This window comes from Acanthochromis polyacanthus, chromosome 6 (genome assembly GCF_021347895.1).
Source record: "Acanthochromis polyacanthus isolate Apoly-LR-REF ecotype Palm Island chromosome 6, KAUST_Apoly_ChrSc, whole genome shotgun sequence".
NCBI lineage: Eukaryota > Metazoa > Chordata > Actinopteri > Pomacentridae > Acanthochromis > Acanthochromis polyacanthus.
Window position 1 is genome coordinate 41,756,110 of NC_067118.1, and position 17,060 is coordinate 41,773,169.

Below are 17,060 nucleotides of genomic sequence, written 5' to 3' on the forward strand. Positions count from 1 at the left end.
TTAGTATGTCGTCCAAAATGTGACAAAAACGTCATAGTTTAGTATGTCGTCCAAAATGTGACAAAAACGTCATAGTTTAGTATGTCGTCCAAAATGTGACAAAAACGTCATAGTTTAGTATGTGGTCCAAAATGTGACAAAAACGTCATAGTTTTGTATGTTGTTCAAAATGTGAAAAAAATGTCATAGTTTAGTATGTCGTCCAAAATGTGACAAAAATGTCATCGTTTAGCATGTCGTCCAAAATGTGACAAAATTGTCATAGTTTAGTATGTCGTCCAAAATGTGACTAAATCGTCATAGTTTAGTATGTCGTCCAAAATATGACAAAACCGTCATAGTTTAGTATGTGGTCCAAAATGTGACAAAATCGTCATAGTTTAGTATGTCGTCCAAAATGTGACACAAACGTCATAGTTTAGTATGTGGTCCAAAATGTGACAAAAACGTCATAGTTTAGTATGTGGTCCAAAATGTGACAAAAACGTCATAGTTTTGTATGTTGTTCAAAATGTGAAAAAAATGTCATAGTTTAGCATGTCGTCCAAAATGTGACTAAATCGTCATAGTTTAGTATGTCGTCCAAAATATGACAAAAACGTCATAGTTTTGTATGTGGTCCAAAATGTGACAAAAACGTCATAGTTTAGTATGCCGTCCAAAATGCGACAAAAATGTCATAGTTTAGTATGTCGTCCAAATGTGACAAAAACGTCATAGTTTAGTATGTGGTCCAAAATGTGACAAAAACGTCATAGTTTAGTATGTCGTCCAAAATGTGACACAAACGTCATAGTTTAGTATGTGGTCCAAAATGTGACAAAAACGTCATCGTTTAGTATGTCGTCCAAAATGTGACAAAAACGTCATAGTTTAGTATGTGGTCCAAAATATGACAAAAACGTCATCGTTTAGTATGTCGTCCAAAATGTGACACAAACGTCATAGTTTAGTATGTGGTCCAAAATGTGACAAAAACGTCATCGTTTAGTATGTCGTCCAAAATGTGACACAAACGTCATAGTTTAGTATGTGGTCCAAAATGTGACAAAAACGTCATCGTTTAGTATGTCGTCCAAAATGTGACAAAAACGTCATAGTTTTGTATGTTGTTCAAAATGTGAAAAAAATGTCATAGTTTAGCATGTCGTCCAAAATGTGACTAAATCGTCATAGTTTAGTATGTCGTCCAAAATATGACAAAAACGTCATAGTTTAGTATGTGGTCCAAAATGTGACAAAAACGTCATAGTTTAGTATGCCGTCCAAAATGCGACAAAAATGTCATAGTTTAGTATGTCGTCCAAAATGTGACAAAAATGTCATAGTTTAGTATGTCGTCCAAAATGAGAAAAAAATGTCATAGTTTAGTATGTGGTCCAAAATGCGACAAAAATGTCATAGTTTAGTATGTCGTCCAAAATGAGAAAAAATGTCATAGTTTAGTATGCCGTCCAAAATGCGACAAAAACGTCATAGTTTAGTATGCCGTCCAAAATGCGACAAAAATGTCATAGTTTAGTATGTCGTCCAAAATGTGACAAAAACGTCATAGTTTAGTATGTGGTCCAAAATGTGACAAAAACGTCATAGTTTAGTATGTCGTCCAAAATGTGACACAAACGTCATAGTTTAGTATGTGGTCCAAAATGTGACAAAAACGTCATAGTTTCGTATGTGGTCCAAAATGTGACAAAAACGTCATAGTTTAGTATGTCGTCCAAAATGTGACACAAACGTCATAGTTTAGTATGTGGTCCAAAATGTGACAAAAACGTCATAGTTTAGTATGTGGTCCAAAATGTGACAAAAACGTCATAGTTTTGTATGTTGTTCAAAATGTGAAAAAAATGTCATAGTTTAGCATGTCGTCCAAAATGTGACAAAAACGTCATAGTTTAGTATGTGGTCCAAAATGTGACAAAAACGTCATAGTTTAGTATGTGGTCCAAAATGTGACAAAAACGTCATAGTTTAGTATGTCGTCCAAAATATGACAAAAACGTCATAGTTTAGTATGTGGTCCAAAATGTGACAAAAACGTCATAGTTTAGTATGCCGTCCAAAATGCGACAAAAATGTCATAGTTTAGTATGTCGTCCAAAATGTGACAAAAATGTCATAGTTTAGTATGTCGTCCAAAATGAGAAAAAAATGTCATAGTTTAGTATGTGGTCCAAAATGCGACAAAAATGTCATAGTTTAGTATGTCGTCCAAAATGAGAAAAAAATGTCATAGTTTAGTATGTGGTCCAAAATATTACAAAAACGTCATAGTTTAGTATGTCGTTCAAAATGTGAAAAAAATGTCATAGTTTAGTATGTCGTCCAAAATGCGACAAAAATGTCATAGTTTAGTATGTCGTCCAAAATGAGAAAAAAATGTCATAGTTTAGTATGTGGTCCAAAATGTGACAAAATCGTCATAGTTTTGTATGTCGTCCAAAATGAGAAAAAATGTCATAGTTTAGCATGTCGTCCAAAATATGACAAAAACGTCCTAGTTTAGTATGTCATCCAAAACATTGATAAAATGTCATAGTTTAGTATGTTGTCCAAAATATGGATAAAACGTCATAGTTTCCTCCGCCAAGGAGGTTATGTGACACCTGGCGTTTGTGTGTGTGTCTGTCTGTCTGTTAGCAAGATAACTCAAAAACGCCTTTGCAGATTCACATTAAATTTTCAGGGGATGTAGACTATGATAAGAGGAAGAGCTGATTTAATTTTGGTGGCAATCCTGAAAGGATTCTGGATCACTTTGAATTTTTTAGTATGTTTTCATATGTGGTCCAAAATAGGACAAAAACATCATAGGTTAGTATGTCGTCCAACAAATTTGAGCAAGGTGTCCAGATAGCTCAACTGGTTAAGAAGGTGATACATAAACACAACTGTGTCAGAGATGCAGGCTCAATTCCAGCTCATACTCCTTTACTGCATGGGTTTCCTGTTTTCCTCTCGATCCTTGGCGGAGGTCTGCACTCTCTGAGTGCTTTTCCTGTTTAGTATGTCGTCCAAAATATGGATAAAATGTCATAGTTTAGTATGTCGTCCAAAATATGGATAAAATGTCATAGTTTAGCATGTCGTCCAAAATGTGACAAAATCGTCATACTTTAGTATGTCGTCCAAAACATGGATAAAAGTGACGCCTGTATAGCTCAATGGGTTAAGCAGGTGAACCATGTACAGGGGCTGGTTTTCCATGCAGCGGTTTGGGTTCGATTCCCGCTCACAGTCCTCTGCTGCATGTTTGTCCTGTATCTCTCTCGCTTCGTCTGTCCAATAAAGTTGAAAAAAGGCCATGATCATGACAGTTTAAACACATTGGATAAGATGTTATACTTTCATTAGTCATCCAAATGTGACAAAAATGTCATAATTTAGTATGTCTTCCAGAATATGAAAAAACCGTCATAGTTTAGTATGTCGTCCAAAATATGACTAAAACGTCATAGTTTAGTATGTCGTCCAAAATGTGACAAAATCGTCATAGTTTAGTATGTCGTCCAAAATGTGGACAAAAACGTCATAGTTTAGTTTGTTGTCCAAAATGTGACAAAAACATCATAGTGTTGTATGTCGTCCAAAATATGACAAAAACATCATAGTTTAGTATGTCGTCCAAAATATGAAAAAAATGTCATAGTTTAGTTTGTCGTCCAAAATGTGACAAAAACGTCATAGTTTAGTTTGTCGTCCAAAATGTGACAAAAACGTCATAGTTTAGTATGTCGTCCAAAATGTGACAAAAACGTCATAGTTTAGTATGTCGTCCAAAATGTGACAAAAACGTCATAGTTTAGTTTGTCGTCCAAAATATGACTAAAACGTCATAGTTTAGTTTGTCGTCCAAAATATGAAAAAAATGTCATAGTTTAGTATGTGGTCCAAAATATGAAAAAAATGTCATAGTTTAGTATGTGGTCCAAAATATGAAAAAAAATGTCATAGTTTAGTTTGTCGTCCAAAATATGACTAAAACGTCATAGTTTAGTTTGTCGTCCAAAATATGAAAAAAATGTCATAGTTTAGTATGTGGTTCAAAATGTGACAAAAATGTCATAGTTTAGTATGTGGTCCAAAATATGAAAAAAAATGTCATAGTTTAGTATGTCGTCCAAAATGTGACTAAAACGTCATAGTTTAGTATGTCGTCCAAAATATGACAAAAACATCATAGTTTAGTTTGTCGTCCAAAATATGGATGAAATGTCATAGCTTAGTAGGTTTTTAAATGAGGATGCTGTTGAGAGGTTCTCTGCATTGTTTGACCTATGCTTTCTAGCTGGTCATTGTGATGCAGATGTCTTAATTGGTGCTTTCAGTAGTCACTGTTTGGACATTTTACACAAAGTGGCACCTGTGAAGGCAAATCAGATCTCTCCTAAAAACCATTGTGCCTGGATTGATGAATCCATCAAAAGTTTTCAGAGAATCTGTCGGAAGACAGAACGGCTGTGGAAGTCAACTAAACTTGAGGTTCACAGGTTGCACGTTAAGGAATTAAGGGCATCCTTAATGAAGAGCTGAGAAATGCCAGAATGCAATTCTTTTCTCAGTTAATTACTCGGAAAAACAAAACCAATTGTTTGACATTTCTCTTTCAACTGGTGTTGTTCCCAGCTTTTTTAAACATGCTGTTGTTGAGCCTATAATTAAGAAGCCCAGTTTGGACCCATCACATTCTAAGAATTATAGGCCTATCTCTAAACTTCCGTTCTTGGCAAAAAAAAAATTAAAAAGCTGTAGCGAAGCAACTGACAGATTTTCTGCAAGATCATGACATCTTTGATAAATTTCCGCAAAAGCATTCTACTGAAACAGCATTGCTGAAGGTCTCAAGTGACATTATGATGTCAGCCGACTCAGGAGATTGTACAGTCCCGATCTGTCATCTGCTTTCGACACTGTAGATCATTCTATTCTGATCAACAGACTCCGTGATAGGGTGGGGTTGTCTGGTTTAGTTTTAAAGTGGTTCTCCTCATATCTGTCAAACAGAACTTTTAGTGTTTGTGTGAACCAGATTATGTCTGACACGGCATTATCATGTGGGGTACCGCAGGGCTCAGTCCTTGGACCTATTCTGTTCCTCCTGTATATTCTTCCTCTAGGTGACATAATCAGGCAGTTCAGAGATGTCTCCTACCATTTGTATGCGGATGACATCCAGCTTTACTGTTCTTTTAAACCTACTGAGCTTTATAAACTGTCCTCATTAACCGACTGCTTGACCAGCATCAAGCAGTGGTTGACAGACAATTTCTTGCAGCTAAATTCTGCTAAAACAGAAATTTTAATAGCTGCAGCTAAAGGAACAGCTCCAGAAATAAAGAGGCACATTGGAGAGGCTCATTTGTTAAACCTAGTCTTTGGAGTCACATTTGACTCAGAAATGTCTCTGAATCAACATTCAAAGCAGCTAACTAAGAATTGCTTCTTTCATTTCAGGAACATTGCCAGACTGAGAGCTCTAGTGTCCAAAACTGAACTAGAAATGATTATACATGCTTTTATTTCCTCTACATTGGATTTTTGCAACAGCCTTTTTACCTGTTTAAATAAAAAGGAGCTTGGGCGTCTTCAATCCATACAGAATGCTTCTGCCCGGCTTTTAACTCACACTCACAAAAGAGCTCACATCACCCCTGTCTTGGCATCTCTCCACTGGTTACCTGTTTATTTTAGAATTCATTTTAAAATTTTAGTCCTTACTTTTAGACCTCTGCATAATCAAGCTCCCTCTTACATCTCTGACCTTATTGTTCCTCATTGTGCACTGAGGTCCTCAGGTCAGAGATTGTTGTCTGTTCCACGCACGCTTTTTAGGACTAGAGGTGACCGATGTTTTCAGGCAGTCGCTCCCAGACTGTGGAATGTGCTGCCTGTCTCCTTAAGATGCATAGACTCATCTGTTTCTTTTAAAAAGCAGCTGAAAACGTTTTTATACAAGCAGGCTTTTAGTTGAGAGAGGGCTTTTATGTGGACAATTTTATGTGATTTTACATGTGTGATTTTACATGTGATTTTACGTGTATGATTTTTATGTGTGTGATTTTATGAGCAATGTGGCTTTACATCGTATTATTTTACTGTACTTTTATGTCTTATTTTTCTTTTTCTTTCAATGTAAAGCACCTTGTGATTTTTATATCTGTGAAAAGTGCTATATAAATAATCTTTACTTATTTACTTACTTACTTATTTCATCATATGGCATGTTTTTAGGACATGCTGAAAAAATGTCATTTTTTTTCGACATAGTATACTATAGCGTTTTTTTTTTTGGACAAAATTCATGATGATTTTTTTTTTTTTCATAGAGACCTGCTCTTTGGTGTTTTTCACAGCCTACTTTACATTATTTCATCATATGGCATGTTTTAATGTCATTTTTTTTAACATAATATAGTATGGTGTTTTTGTTTGTACTGAAGCTCAGATGCAGTAAAGGAGAATGGCAAGGCAAGGCAAATTTATTTATATAGCACATTTCAACAACAAGGCGATTCAATGTGCTTGAATGCAGGCGAATGAGTGGCTTTAGAATGCTTTTATTTACAGAACAGGAAAATGAACAATGGACTCCACCTAACTACCGACATCTAGACACAGAAGTGAGACAAAACCAGATACCCTCCAGCGGACAGGCGGACTAAATACACGGACTAAGGTAACACAATGAAGCAGGCCCCATGTATGATAATACCAAGGCAGAAATACTAGTTTAAACACAAATCCACTGAACAGGAAAATATTAACAAGAGTACTCGACTAACAGTAATCCACATATAGAAACCCCAAGGCAGGAATACCACTAACACGAAGCTAGGAAACAAGTGGTTACAAACCCGAAGGTTTTTATTATTAGACCAGAATTAAACGAACAATATTCTGAATGAACAAAGAAGCCACTTGGAACTAACAGAACCATCTCACATATACAGGTCTAACAATAAAGTCTGGTACTGCGTGGGTTTGTATTTAAGTGGGTTTAGAGGCGTCAGGTTCAGGCCAGTCAAGGGAGGGGTAGCGGACCCCGGAATGGTGGGCAGCCAGTGGTGGCCTGGCTGGCGTCCGTAGTGGCGAGACGGCAGGGGTGGATCCAGATTAATTTTAGTGGGGGGGGCATATGGGGGTACAACAGATATTTTTTGGCAGGGGGGGGCACCAAAAAGTTGTCAGAAAAAATGAAAGTTGCTACAGACCTCTCGCTTTTACAGAGTATTTTTCATGTTGTTGTTTTATTTTTACTCTTTAACCCAATAGGAAAGCTTTCACATCGTCTTCCACCTGGACTGGTTTGGTCGGGAGCATGAGCAACAAACATGTGAAAAAGGGAGGTTTGTTTGTCAGAAAGATTATAAGAATACTTCAGGAAGAAAATTCCTTAAAGGTTTCCCTTAAAATTTTTATTTAAAAAAATAATAATTTGGCAAGAAAATTCTTGTAAATATTTTCAATAAATGAGTAAAAATCCTCCAAAAAAATCCTAAAAATATCGAAAGTGATTACATACATATCAGTAAAACTCCTAAAATTTTCTTCAAGAACATTCATTAAAAAAAAAATCTGCCAAAATCTGGGGAAATTCACTGGATTTTGGTAGATTTTTTGTGAATGTTCTTAAACATTTTTTGACATTTCTTTTTTCCCCACAAAATAATGTTCAAAGATTTCCCCAAAATGTTGAAAATGTGGACATCAAAAGTTTCACTGTGAATATATATATATATTTTCCATATTTTCAAACTCCAAAATGGGTCAGTTTTGACCCGCAGGACGACACGAAGGTTAAGAAGATACCATCTATGAAATTGGTAGCTTTAAGTTTGACATGAAATACACAAAGGAAAAGTCTTCAGAGGTTTTATGTATCAAAGCTGTCTAGAAAATGACAGTATTTAGAATACAGGCAACTTTAAAATCCTTAAATCCTTAAAAATGCAGCATTCTAAAGCAGTTCCAGCTGACGATGTGGGCCAGTAAAAACACTGGATCAGGCTGAAGATGTGGAGTTTAAATACAGAGAAAATAGACACGTGACACCAATGAGGTAAATGGGATCAAATGAACAACAGGCTTCAGATTATTTCCAGTGATCATCAGGAGAGGGGGTCTGTTCACTCCTAACACCTGTTCTTGTTATGAGCTGGTGTCCCTTTAAGAGGAAGGAGCTGAGGGGGGAAGTGAAGCAGGAGCAGCCACTTCCTCGTTCCCCTCACAATCAAAACATTATTCGTGCGCAATGGGTGAGACTGCATCCACGGAAGGACGTTTTCTCATCTAGCAGTGTGCGCACATCGTCCAAGCTCCACGAACTGCGTCCGCTCCACCATGCTGCAGCTCAACGACACCATGGAGCCGGAGAGTCCGGGCGCTGCGGTCCTCCACCCCGCAGAGACCGAGGAGGGGGTCGAGGTCGCCTTCACGCCGCCGGAGGCCGAACGGAGCCTCGGACACGGAGCCGCCGTGGCCTGCTGCCCCCCGCTGCAAACACTGACGCCTTTCCATGTGCACAACCCCACGATGCAAGCCAAAGTAAAGGACTACTTCGTGTTCAGGGTAAGTAGATGTGCTCCAGGCCTGTTAGTGGTGCATCTCTTCAGAAACAACCCTCTCCACAGGGAGGCATCAGCAGGGAGGGAGGGGTCGCTGGCCTGTTTGAGGTGATGCTGATGATTGACACATGTGATGCTGATCTCAGCCAGGTACCATTGAGCAGGCTGTGAGCGACATCAGGACTGTGGCTCTTCCATCTGAGGATGGAGAGGTGCTCAGCGTCTGGCTGCTGACAGAGTGAGTATCTCAGCAGCATGTGACCGTTTGTTATCAGCCGGAAACCTGAGCATGAACCGCTGCCTGCACTGTAGGAGCCATTCACAAGCAAATATAGGAGCACACAGAGAGGGCTCAGATGGAAATGTGTTGTTAAGACTGTTATTAGTTCAAATTCTGCTGTATAAACAGTTACATTTGCCAATATTTTGCTACAAAACATACAGAGAGCTCAGCTGGAGATTATTAAGGTAATATATAACTGAGGGACTTTTGAAGTCTGTGGGATATGTCTTGCATACATTTCTATTAAAAGTTAAAAAAAAAAAAAGTTCATTATGATCATGTATTTACAAATTTCATAATTATTTATGATGAAAACAATCACTTAATTAAAAAATGACTATGGTGGATGTCACTAAAATGTCAGATATGTTACAAAAAGTCCCAGAATGGCTTGAAAATTATCTATAATTAGGTAAAATTAGTCCAGAATGACATGAAATTTGTCCTAAATGACTCAAAAATTATCCCAAAGACACAAAAATGATCCAAAATGACAAAATTTGTTGAAATTAACAAGAAAATTGTCCAAAATGACTCAAATTGTCTAAAATGACTTGAAAATGATTGATAGTTACAGAAAATTTGTCCTAAATGACTCAAAAATTATCCCAAAGAGACAAAAAATGATCCACAATGACGAGAAAAGATCCAAGTTGACAAAACTTTTTGAAATTGACAAGAAAATTGTCCAAAATTACTCAGAAATTGTCCAGGTAAATCAATAATTGAGGGACTTTTGAAGTCCATGGGATATATCTGCATACATTTTTATGCATACATGTTGATTTTTGGACTGAAAACAGCAAAAATGTCAACAATGATACAAAAAGTCCAACAATTATATACTGACCCATTAATGTTGTTCTCCATTTTCTTAATCTTTCACAGTTCTATCACTTTTATTGTTCATCAAGGTCCTGATTTAAAGCTTTATTAATGATTGTTTTCCAGACTGTGCCTTCTAACGTAGCTGCTAGCCGTTAGCATAGCCTTAACTACTGTGAGAGAAGCTAATTTCCTGGTTTGGTGCCAACAGCTTGTTTCTTGTTCAGTCTCTGATTAAGAGACATTTGTGGGACCAGACAGAGAGAGACGTCTGCATCAGACCTGAAGTAGCTCATTTAGTTCATCAATAACTTACAAAATGGCAAATATCGGACACGATAATCAGCCAGGCCAATAATCGCTCCATCTCTAGTGCTGACAGTGATTTTTGTTACATGAGGAGGCCAATTTTCAAATTCTGCTGCACATAACAGTTCTATATCCATTTTGTTTACGACTCCTACAGAGTGGACCACTGGAACAACGAGAAGGAGCGACTTGTGCTCATAACCGATAGGTGAGTCAGAAAGCTAACCGATGAACGCCACCTCATAGCCAATGAACTTTGATGACAGGATTCTTTGTGTGCAGGTCCCTGCTGGTGTGCAAATACGACTTCATTAACCTGCTGTGTCAGCAAGTCATCAGGATCTCCCTCAACGCTGTGGACACCATCTCAGTGGGCGAATTCGAGTTCCCACCCAAATCCCTCAACAAGTACGTCAGCGCAGTTTAGTCAGCCGAAGCAAGCGAGGCGTTATTTTAAGTGTTTTAACTACTCAATTTTATTTATATGGTGCCAATTCATAACATACACTACCAGTCAAAGGTTTGGACACACCTTCTCATTCAGTGGCTTTAATTTATTTTCTACATTGCAGATTAATAGTGAACACATCAAATCTATGAAAGAATGCACGTGGAATTACGTTGTTGTAGGGTTTTGGTGGTGATACACTGGATGAACTAAAGGGCAGAGCATGATGGCACAACAAAAACCAGCCAAGCAGCAAGGAGCTCCACTCTTTACTTAGTTTTCATATACAAAAATCCAGCTCACCAAACAAAGAGCAAGACAAAGGAGTCACCCAGGCGCAGTGGATGATAGTAAGTAAAGTTTATTTCTTAAGTGCTTTTCACAGATAAAAATCACAAAGTGCTTTACAATAAAATACTAGAGAACAATTTTAAATACATATATAAAACAAAATAGAGTCATTCCATGTCAATTCAACAAATGCTTGTTGCACCACTTTCTCAGATCCTCCCAAAATTTTTTTTGGGCTTTATTTGGGTAATTTTATGAACAAATGCAAAGTATTATGGTTATAAACATACAGTATAAGCAGTAATGATCTAATCTAATACCCATAGTCAGTCCAAACTTAATCCTCGCCTATGATTTTAGGGTTTTAAACTACTAAAAAAAGCAATTTATACTCCTTTTACATGGTCAGAATTTTTTCCCCTTCCAAAACTTTTACCCTTCTGGTGAGAAAAGTATAGAAATGAATGAAAATAAAAAAATACTGGACTGTGGAATTTCCCAAAATATCCTTATTATTTCATGGGCGACTTTATTTTGGGTTTTTCATGCCTCTATTTTAGGACTTATTCTTGTGAAAAGACATTGAAAGAATGAATTTTCTTCTTTACTAATGAAAGTTGCATAAGGTAAAAGTTTTAAAACATTAAAATAAAGCTTATTTATTGATTTATAGGCTGTTGAACTCAGGTGTAGACCCAAAATAGCCTAACTTTAGGCATTAAAAAGTGCATGTGGGATACATGGTACGCGGTTCAAATTTTTTTTGGAGGAACTAGTATGTGTGAAGTATGTGTGAACTTACTTTCATATTTGTTTCTTGTGCCAAAGATGAGCAACTGCTGAATCAATTTACTATACATTTTGATCCTCGTTTTTGTTTTTAGGAACCATTTACATGACCAACTAAAGATGAAAGATGAATCTGAAGCATCAGCATCGTAGTATAAGTTACAAAGGGCATATCTGAAGTTAATTATTATATAGACATTGTTTTTTCTTTCATACAGTAACTGAATAAGAAGAAATGGCATCACTCCCAGACTGCATTCTCAGGACAGCCTCGGTATCGTATTTGACTTATCAGCTGAATTTGAAGATTTGCAAGTGAAATTCATGCACCCAAAAGGTCCCAGCAAGAAGTTCACATGGCCTAGAAAGGATGACGTAGTGTGGGTGCCTACAGCCCACATCCTCTGTCCAATCACTGCTCCTTCAACACGCCGTGGTGGACAGTACCACATATCTGGTGCAGATGATGGCCTGATTTCAGAGAAATTCAAGCAGTTCAAAGGACAGAAATAGTGGTGTGATAAGTTGGGGACAAATTACATGTTTTACATGGGACCTAAGGCAATATAACTCATTTTAACTGCAATATATTAGTTAGAATTCCTAAAAAAACGCCTATAAAACATAGTGCATTTCTTGGTTAAATTGGCCATGAAGGATTCAAGAAACAATGTTGATACTTCAGATATCAATTATTCGGATGTTTATTGTTATACAGACAAAGTTTCATGTTTCTACTCCATGTCCCACATTGGTTTCTGTGCCAATATATGTATGGTGTTTTTCAGTCTGTTTCATAAATAGGCATCGTTTTGAGGTCTAAGAAGACTAGCTAGCTCTTGGATATTTTTAGGTTAGAGAGAACTTTTAAGGTACTTTGAGATTTTTATAACATATGAACCTTGTTACTTATTAAAATTTGTGAAAAAAATGCCTAAATTCTTGAAAAATGCCATTTTCGCCAAATTTTTAAATTGCCCTGTACCACAGAGAAATGGGTATATTCATTCCAATTTTTTTTTTCCTGCTCTATTGTTAAGGTGTTTGAACCCTTCAGATCACTTGTAAGTCTATATCATCAGTCAGTTCCCAGTATTATCTTCCTAAATCAAGCCTTTCTACCTAACGTATCAATTTCCGAGTGGAAAAATAGGGATTTAAATATTTTATAACTTAGCAAATAGCAATCATATGATGTTAAAACTTTGCAAGTAATCTATTCTTATGTTGGGATAGTTAAAAAAAAAAGTTTGGAGATGATCAGAGGAGGTCATGCAACAAAATTTCCTCAGATTTGTTGAAATGAGATGGAATGACTCAATAAGAAAAATGTCAACCAAATGCTCTTCTAAACAACAGTGTCTTCAGTCCACTTTTAAAAGAGTCCACAGATTCTGCAAAACGCAGAGACAAAGGCAAAGCATTCCACAACGTGGGGGCCACAAACTGAAAAGATCTCTGTCCTCGAGTTCTGAAGGACAGATTCAGCAGCACAGCTCAGTGACCTCCCCACACTTCTATTAAAAAAAACACACATCCATACAATTTAACATCCTTTATACTTAAAATACATAATGCAATTAACAGTCCGATACAAATAAAGAAAACACAGCCAAAGAAATACTAAACAAAGATGAAACTTCCCCGTGTATTCCTCCCCTCTCTCCTCTCTGATCTCTCAGTTCAGCCTAATCAGGTGAGTGACACCTGCTGGCATCCTCATGTGTGCACTCCATGAAACACGCCAACTGAAGTAAAGCTCAAGAGAGACAGAGAGGTTAACAAGTTTTCCCAGAACAAAACAAAAATGATAAACAAGCTTATATCAGTCTATATCCAGCTGTCAATGCGTACTTTTATCTTAGTGAGGGGGATGCTTTCCAGCTCCCTCACAGTCATAAACAAAAACGTGTTAATTTTCAGTATTAACCTACAATGTAGAAAATAATCCAAATAAATAAAAAGCACTGACTGAGAAGGCGTGTCCAGGCTTTTGACTGGTGGTGTATGCCATCCCGTAGCACTAAACACAGTGAGAGGAAAACCTTCAAATTTAGTTTAGTGGTTAAAAATGTGGCTTAAATTTTCAAGAAGATACTGCAGATATGATTCCAAAAACAACAATCTGATCTAGTGGACTCATGTGCAATACATCTGTTTACTTCAGTTAGTTTTCTGGTAATCTTTCTAGTTTTTAGTATTAGTATAAAGTCACTTTACACTCTGCGACACTTCACACAAAAACATTTAGAAAGTTACATTTTTGTACGTTGTACTTTATATTATTTGTTTTTTTACTACTAAAATCTGTTTAATTGTGTATATTCCACTAACCCTTTATTGTTTGTACTCTGGAAAAATAATTTCCTCATGATGAATAAAATAGATCTGATCTTATCATAATAGAAATAAAATCTTGATTATGTGAATAGAAAGGTTAAAGAATTATGCACTGGAAAGAAAAAGATAAAGAGTTGTAAACTACTGATAAAGAAAATAAAAAATAAATCATTAGAGGAGATAATAAAGAGACTTGCATGAATTCTGATTCAAAAATGACCTTTTTCCCCCTCTCCACATGCCTGGTTTAGCTTGGTGCTTTTGTGTACCACTGGCCCATGTATGCAGCTTATTCTTAGACTCCTGTGTCGTCTTACAGAAGAGAGGGTTATGGGATCCGTGTCCAGTGGGACAAACGTCCCCGAGCCTCGTTCCTGAACCGCTGGAACCCCTGGTCCACAGACATGCCCTACTCCACCTTCACAGAGCATCCCATGTCCCACGCTGATGAGAAGGTGGCCTCTCTCTGCCAGGTACAATCTGTTTGTACAAAGTTAGAAACAGAGCATTTGAGTTTTTCAAAATACGAGTCTCGCAAGTTGAGCAGGAGACAAACAACGCCGACCGCTTTACGGCACAAAAAAAGCAACAAAAACAGCTCTAAAGGTCACAGGCCGGCTGAGGGCAAAAGACTGATTTCTGCCTTAAAGACACAATTACGCCTTTGACAGAAACACACAGCTTACATCTGTGCACTCATGACTTTGGCTATGAATAGTTGTTTTCAAAGCTGTACAACAGCACCTGGGGCAATTTCTGGGGATGCTTTCCCATTCAGAGCCATTAATGTTGTTAAAAGCAATAAATGGAGCTTATTTGGCCGTAAAGTCTCAATTGTATCCATTATTCCTCATTTGAGAGCAGCTCCAGGAGACATCATTGTAAACACGGAGTCTTCATTTTGTAAACATACAAACCATAAAGAAGTGTCTGAAGGTCTGTCTTTGTTCTCTAAGTTGGACAACTTCAGAACCCAGCTGGTGCAGGCAGTGAAGAAAGCCCATAAGGAGCAACCGATCCCCGGCCGGGCTAACGGCGTCCTGATCCTGGAGAGACCTCTGCTCATCGAGACCTACCTGGGCATCATGTCCTTCATCAACAACGAGGCCAAGCTGGGTTACTCCATGACGCGCGGCAAGATCGGCTTCTAGAACCCGCAGTTTGTCTGAATCCCAACCCATGTGTCTGTGTTCCAGTGCACTGTCTGAGGGAGGCCACGGTGTAACGTACAACCTGTCTGTGTGTGTGAGTGGAGCCCATGAGACGTCGGTGTCATAGACGAGTGGTCAGCCTGCTGTAGGTAAAGGACGCGCAGCGCTGCATGGACCGTCTGCCCAATTGGTTTTTTTGTGCCCCCAGTTGCTTTCCATCAAAGAGCTGAACGCAGATCTGCACCCGCATCGGCCTCCAGGACCGCATGGCGATCTGACCGACGCTGGAGATGAAGGACAAGCGCTTAATTTAGATGGAGCTTCTCATAGTCTCATGCTTCTTATTTAACCACTGAATGGCAGACTGACAGAACATTTAGATTTTGACAGAAGATCGCTCTTATTAGGGTTAAATGTGTGCTTTTGTTCAGGCTTTATTTCTGGAGAGCAGTGAAAACATAACATTAGCCAAGACTATGCTCCCTAGAATCTGTTCCCTGTCTGCTACATGACTTGGTTTGACATGAAAGATGCCATTATTCAGATCATAAAGCCATAGGGTAGCTTCTTAGAATGAAAAGCAGCAAACAGATGGTGTTTAACAGTCGTGCCACATGATCATTGTAATAAATGTTACAATAGGAAAGCTGGAATTGAAGAGTCGGCACTCGTTTGCTGCAGAGCTCCGGGCTCGGCTTTGCTACTCCTACAGGTGGAATACATTTATCAGCATCCATGAAACCTGTTGAGTGGGAAATGCTAAACCACATGTTGAGATCCTCCAGTGTTTTGTTCTCCGTGTCTGTATTTACTTAAACGATGACTTTGATCAGAATAGTGAGCTGCATTACCTCCAATAGCAGAGCTGTTCTTGTATGTCACAGATGTTTTATGCAACGTGAACATGTCAGCCACGTTTTTCGGTTTGTGAACTGCCTTAACTGTCCTGCTACTTTCATTTGTTTTAAGCATACATTTGCACACAGCTTTGCATTGGTTCCATAGAAATTCTGTGTATTGTCAATCAGATTTAGGCGGTTTTGCTCCAAACCTATAATACATTATCGTCCAATCAGAGGTTACAGACCACATTTCCGTGCTCAACAACGCCAACAAATTGTGTCCCAAAACCCCCCTTTCTGGTCTTACTTGTGCATGTTCTCTGCACGTTAAGTTTGCATGACAGATGTTTTTTTTTTTTTTAAAGATATCCTAAGTGGATTTGTAGATACTGATTGTTTTATTTATCTGTAGTTACTTTGATGCAGTTAACTCAAAAATGCTTCTAGAAAAGGAATATTTCATCGCCAGTTCTGGAATATTTTATTTAGGGAGATAAAGGCGATTGCAACAATGTGAATACTTTATGTTCTAAATGTTAGTAGCACAGTAGCCACAATGGAAAATAATGAATTCCTACATGTTTTTGTCGGGGCTGCAGCTCTCACAGATTGCCGATACAGAAGTGCATTTAGATCACAATCGTACCGTCAAGGATTGAGTATTTACAGTTCAAACGACTGTGCAGTAAAGCCTTTAAAGGATGAGCTAGCATACAGACGGACGATGCCTTGAGGTCATTAAATTGCTCCTGATGTGTTTGATACTGCCTGTTAAGTTATTGTTTGGATTCTTACTGAGACTTCGGCATTGACACAGCAGGTAACAACTTCCATTGTACAGGTGATGATGCAGCGTTTGCAGGTGAAAGATAATGCAACTCGTGTCATGACGAACTGCTTTAAAGATTTCCCATTGAAGAACCCGTCTCATGTCTTTGTTCATCAAGCACATCCAACACCACAGACACAAGTAGACGCAGGTTTGTGAAGATTGCTTAAACTTCTTGTCGTCCTGCAGGTCAAAACTGACCGTTTTAAAGTTTGAAAATGTGGGAAAATATGTATTTTCGCAGTAAAACTTCTGATGTCCATATTTTTAACATTTTTGGGAAATTTTTGCACATTTTTTAGTGGAAAAAAAATGTTTAAAATGTTTCTTGAGAACATTTACAAAAAGAAAAATCAACCAAAATTCAGCGAAATTTGCTGGATTTT

At 37.8% G+C, this 17,060-nt stretch overlaps 1 protein-coding gene across 1 annotated transcript; it reads left to right on the forward strand.

The window, feature by feature from the left end:
• Positions 1-8,164: 8,164 nt before the first annotated feature.
• Positions 8,165-16,766, forward strand: tprg1l (tumor protein p63 regulated 1-like). Its single transcript, XM_022198812.2, has 6 exons — positions 8,165-8,571; positions 8,714-8,805; positions 10,142-10,192; positions 10,267-10,392; positions 14,172-14,325; positions 14,809-16,766. Exons 1-6 carry the CDS (start codon positions 8,344-8,346, stop codon positions 15,001-15,003), a joined length of 846 nt encoding a protein of 281 aa, XP_022054504.1. The 5' UTR covers positions 8,165-8,343; the 3' UTR covers positions 15,004-16,766.
• Positions 16,767-17,060: the final 294 nt, after the last annotated feature.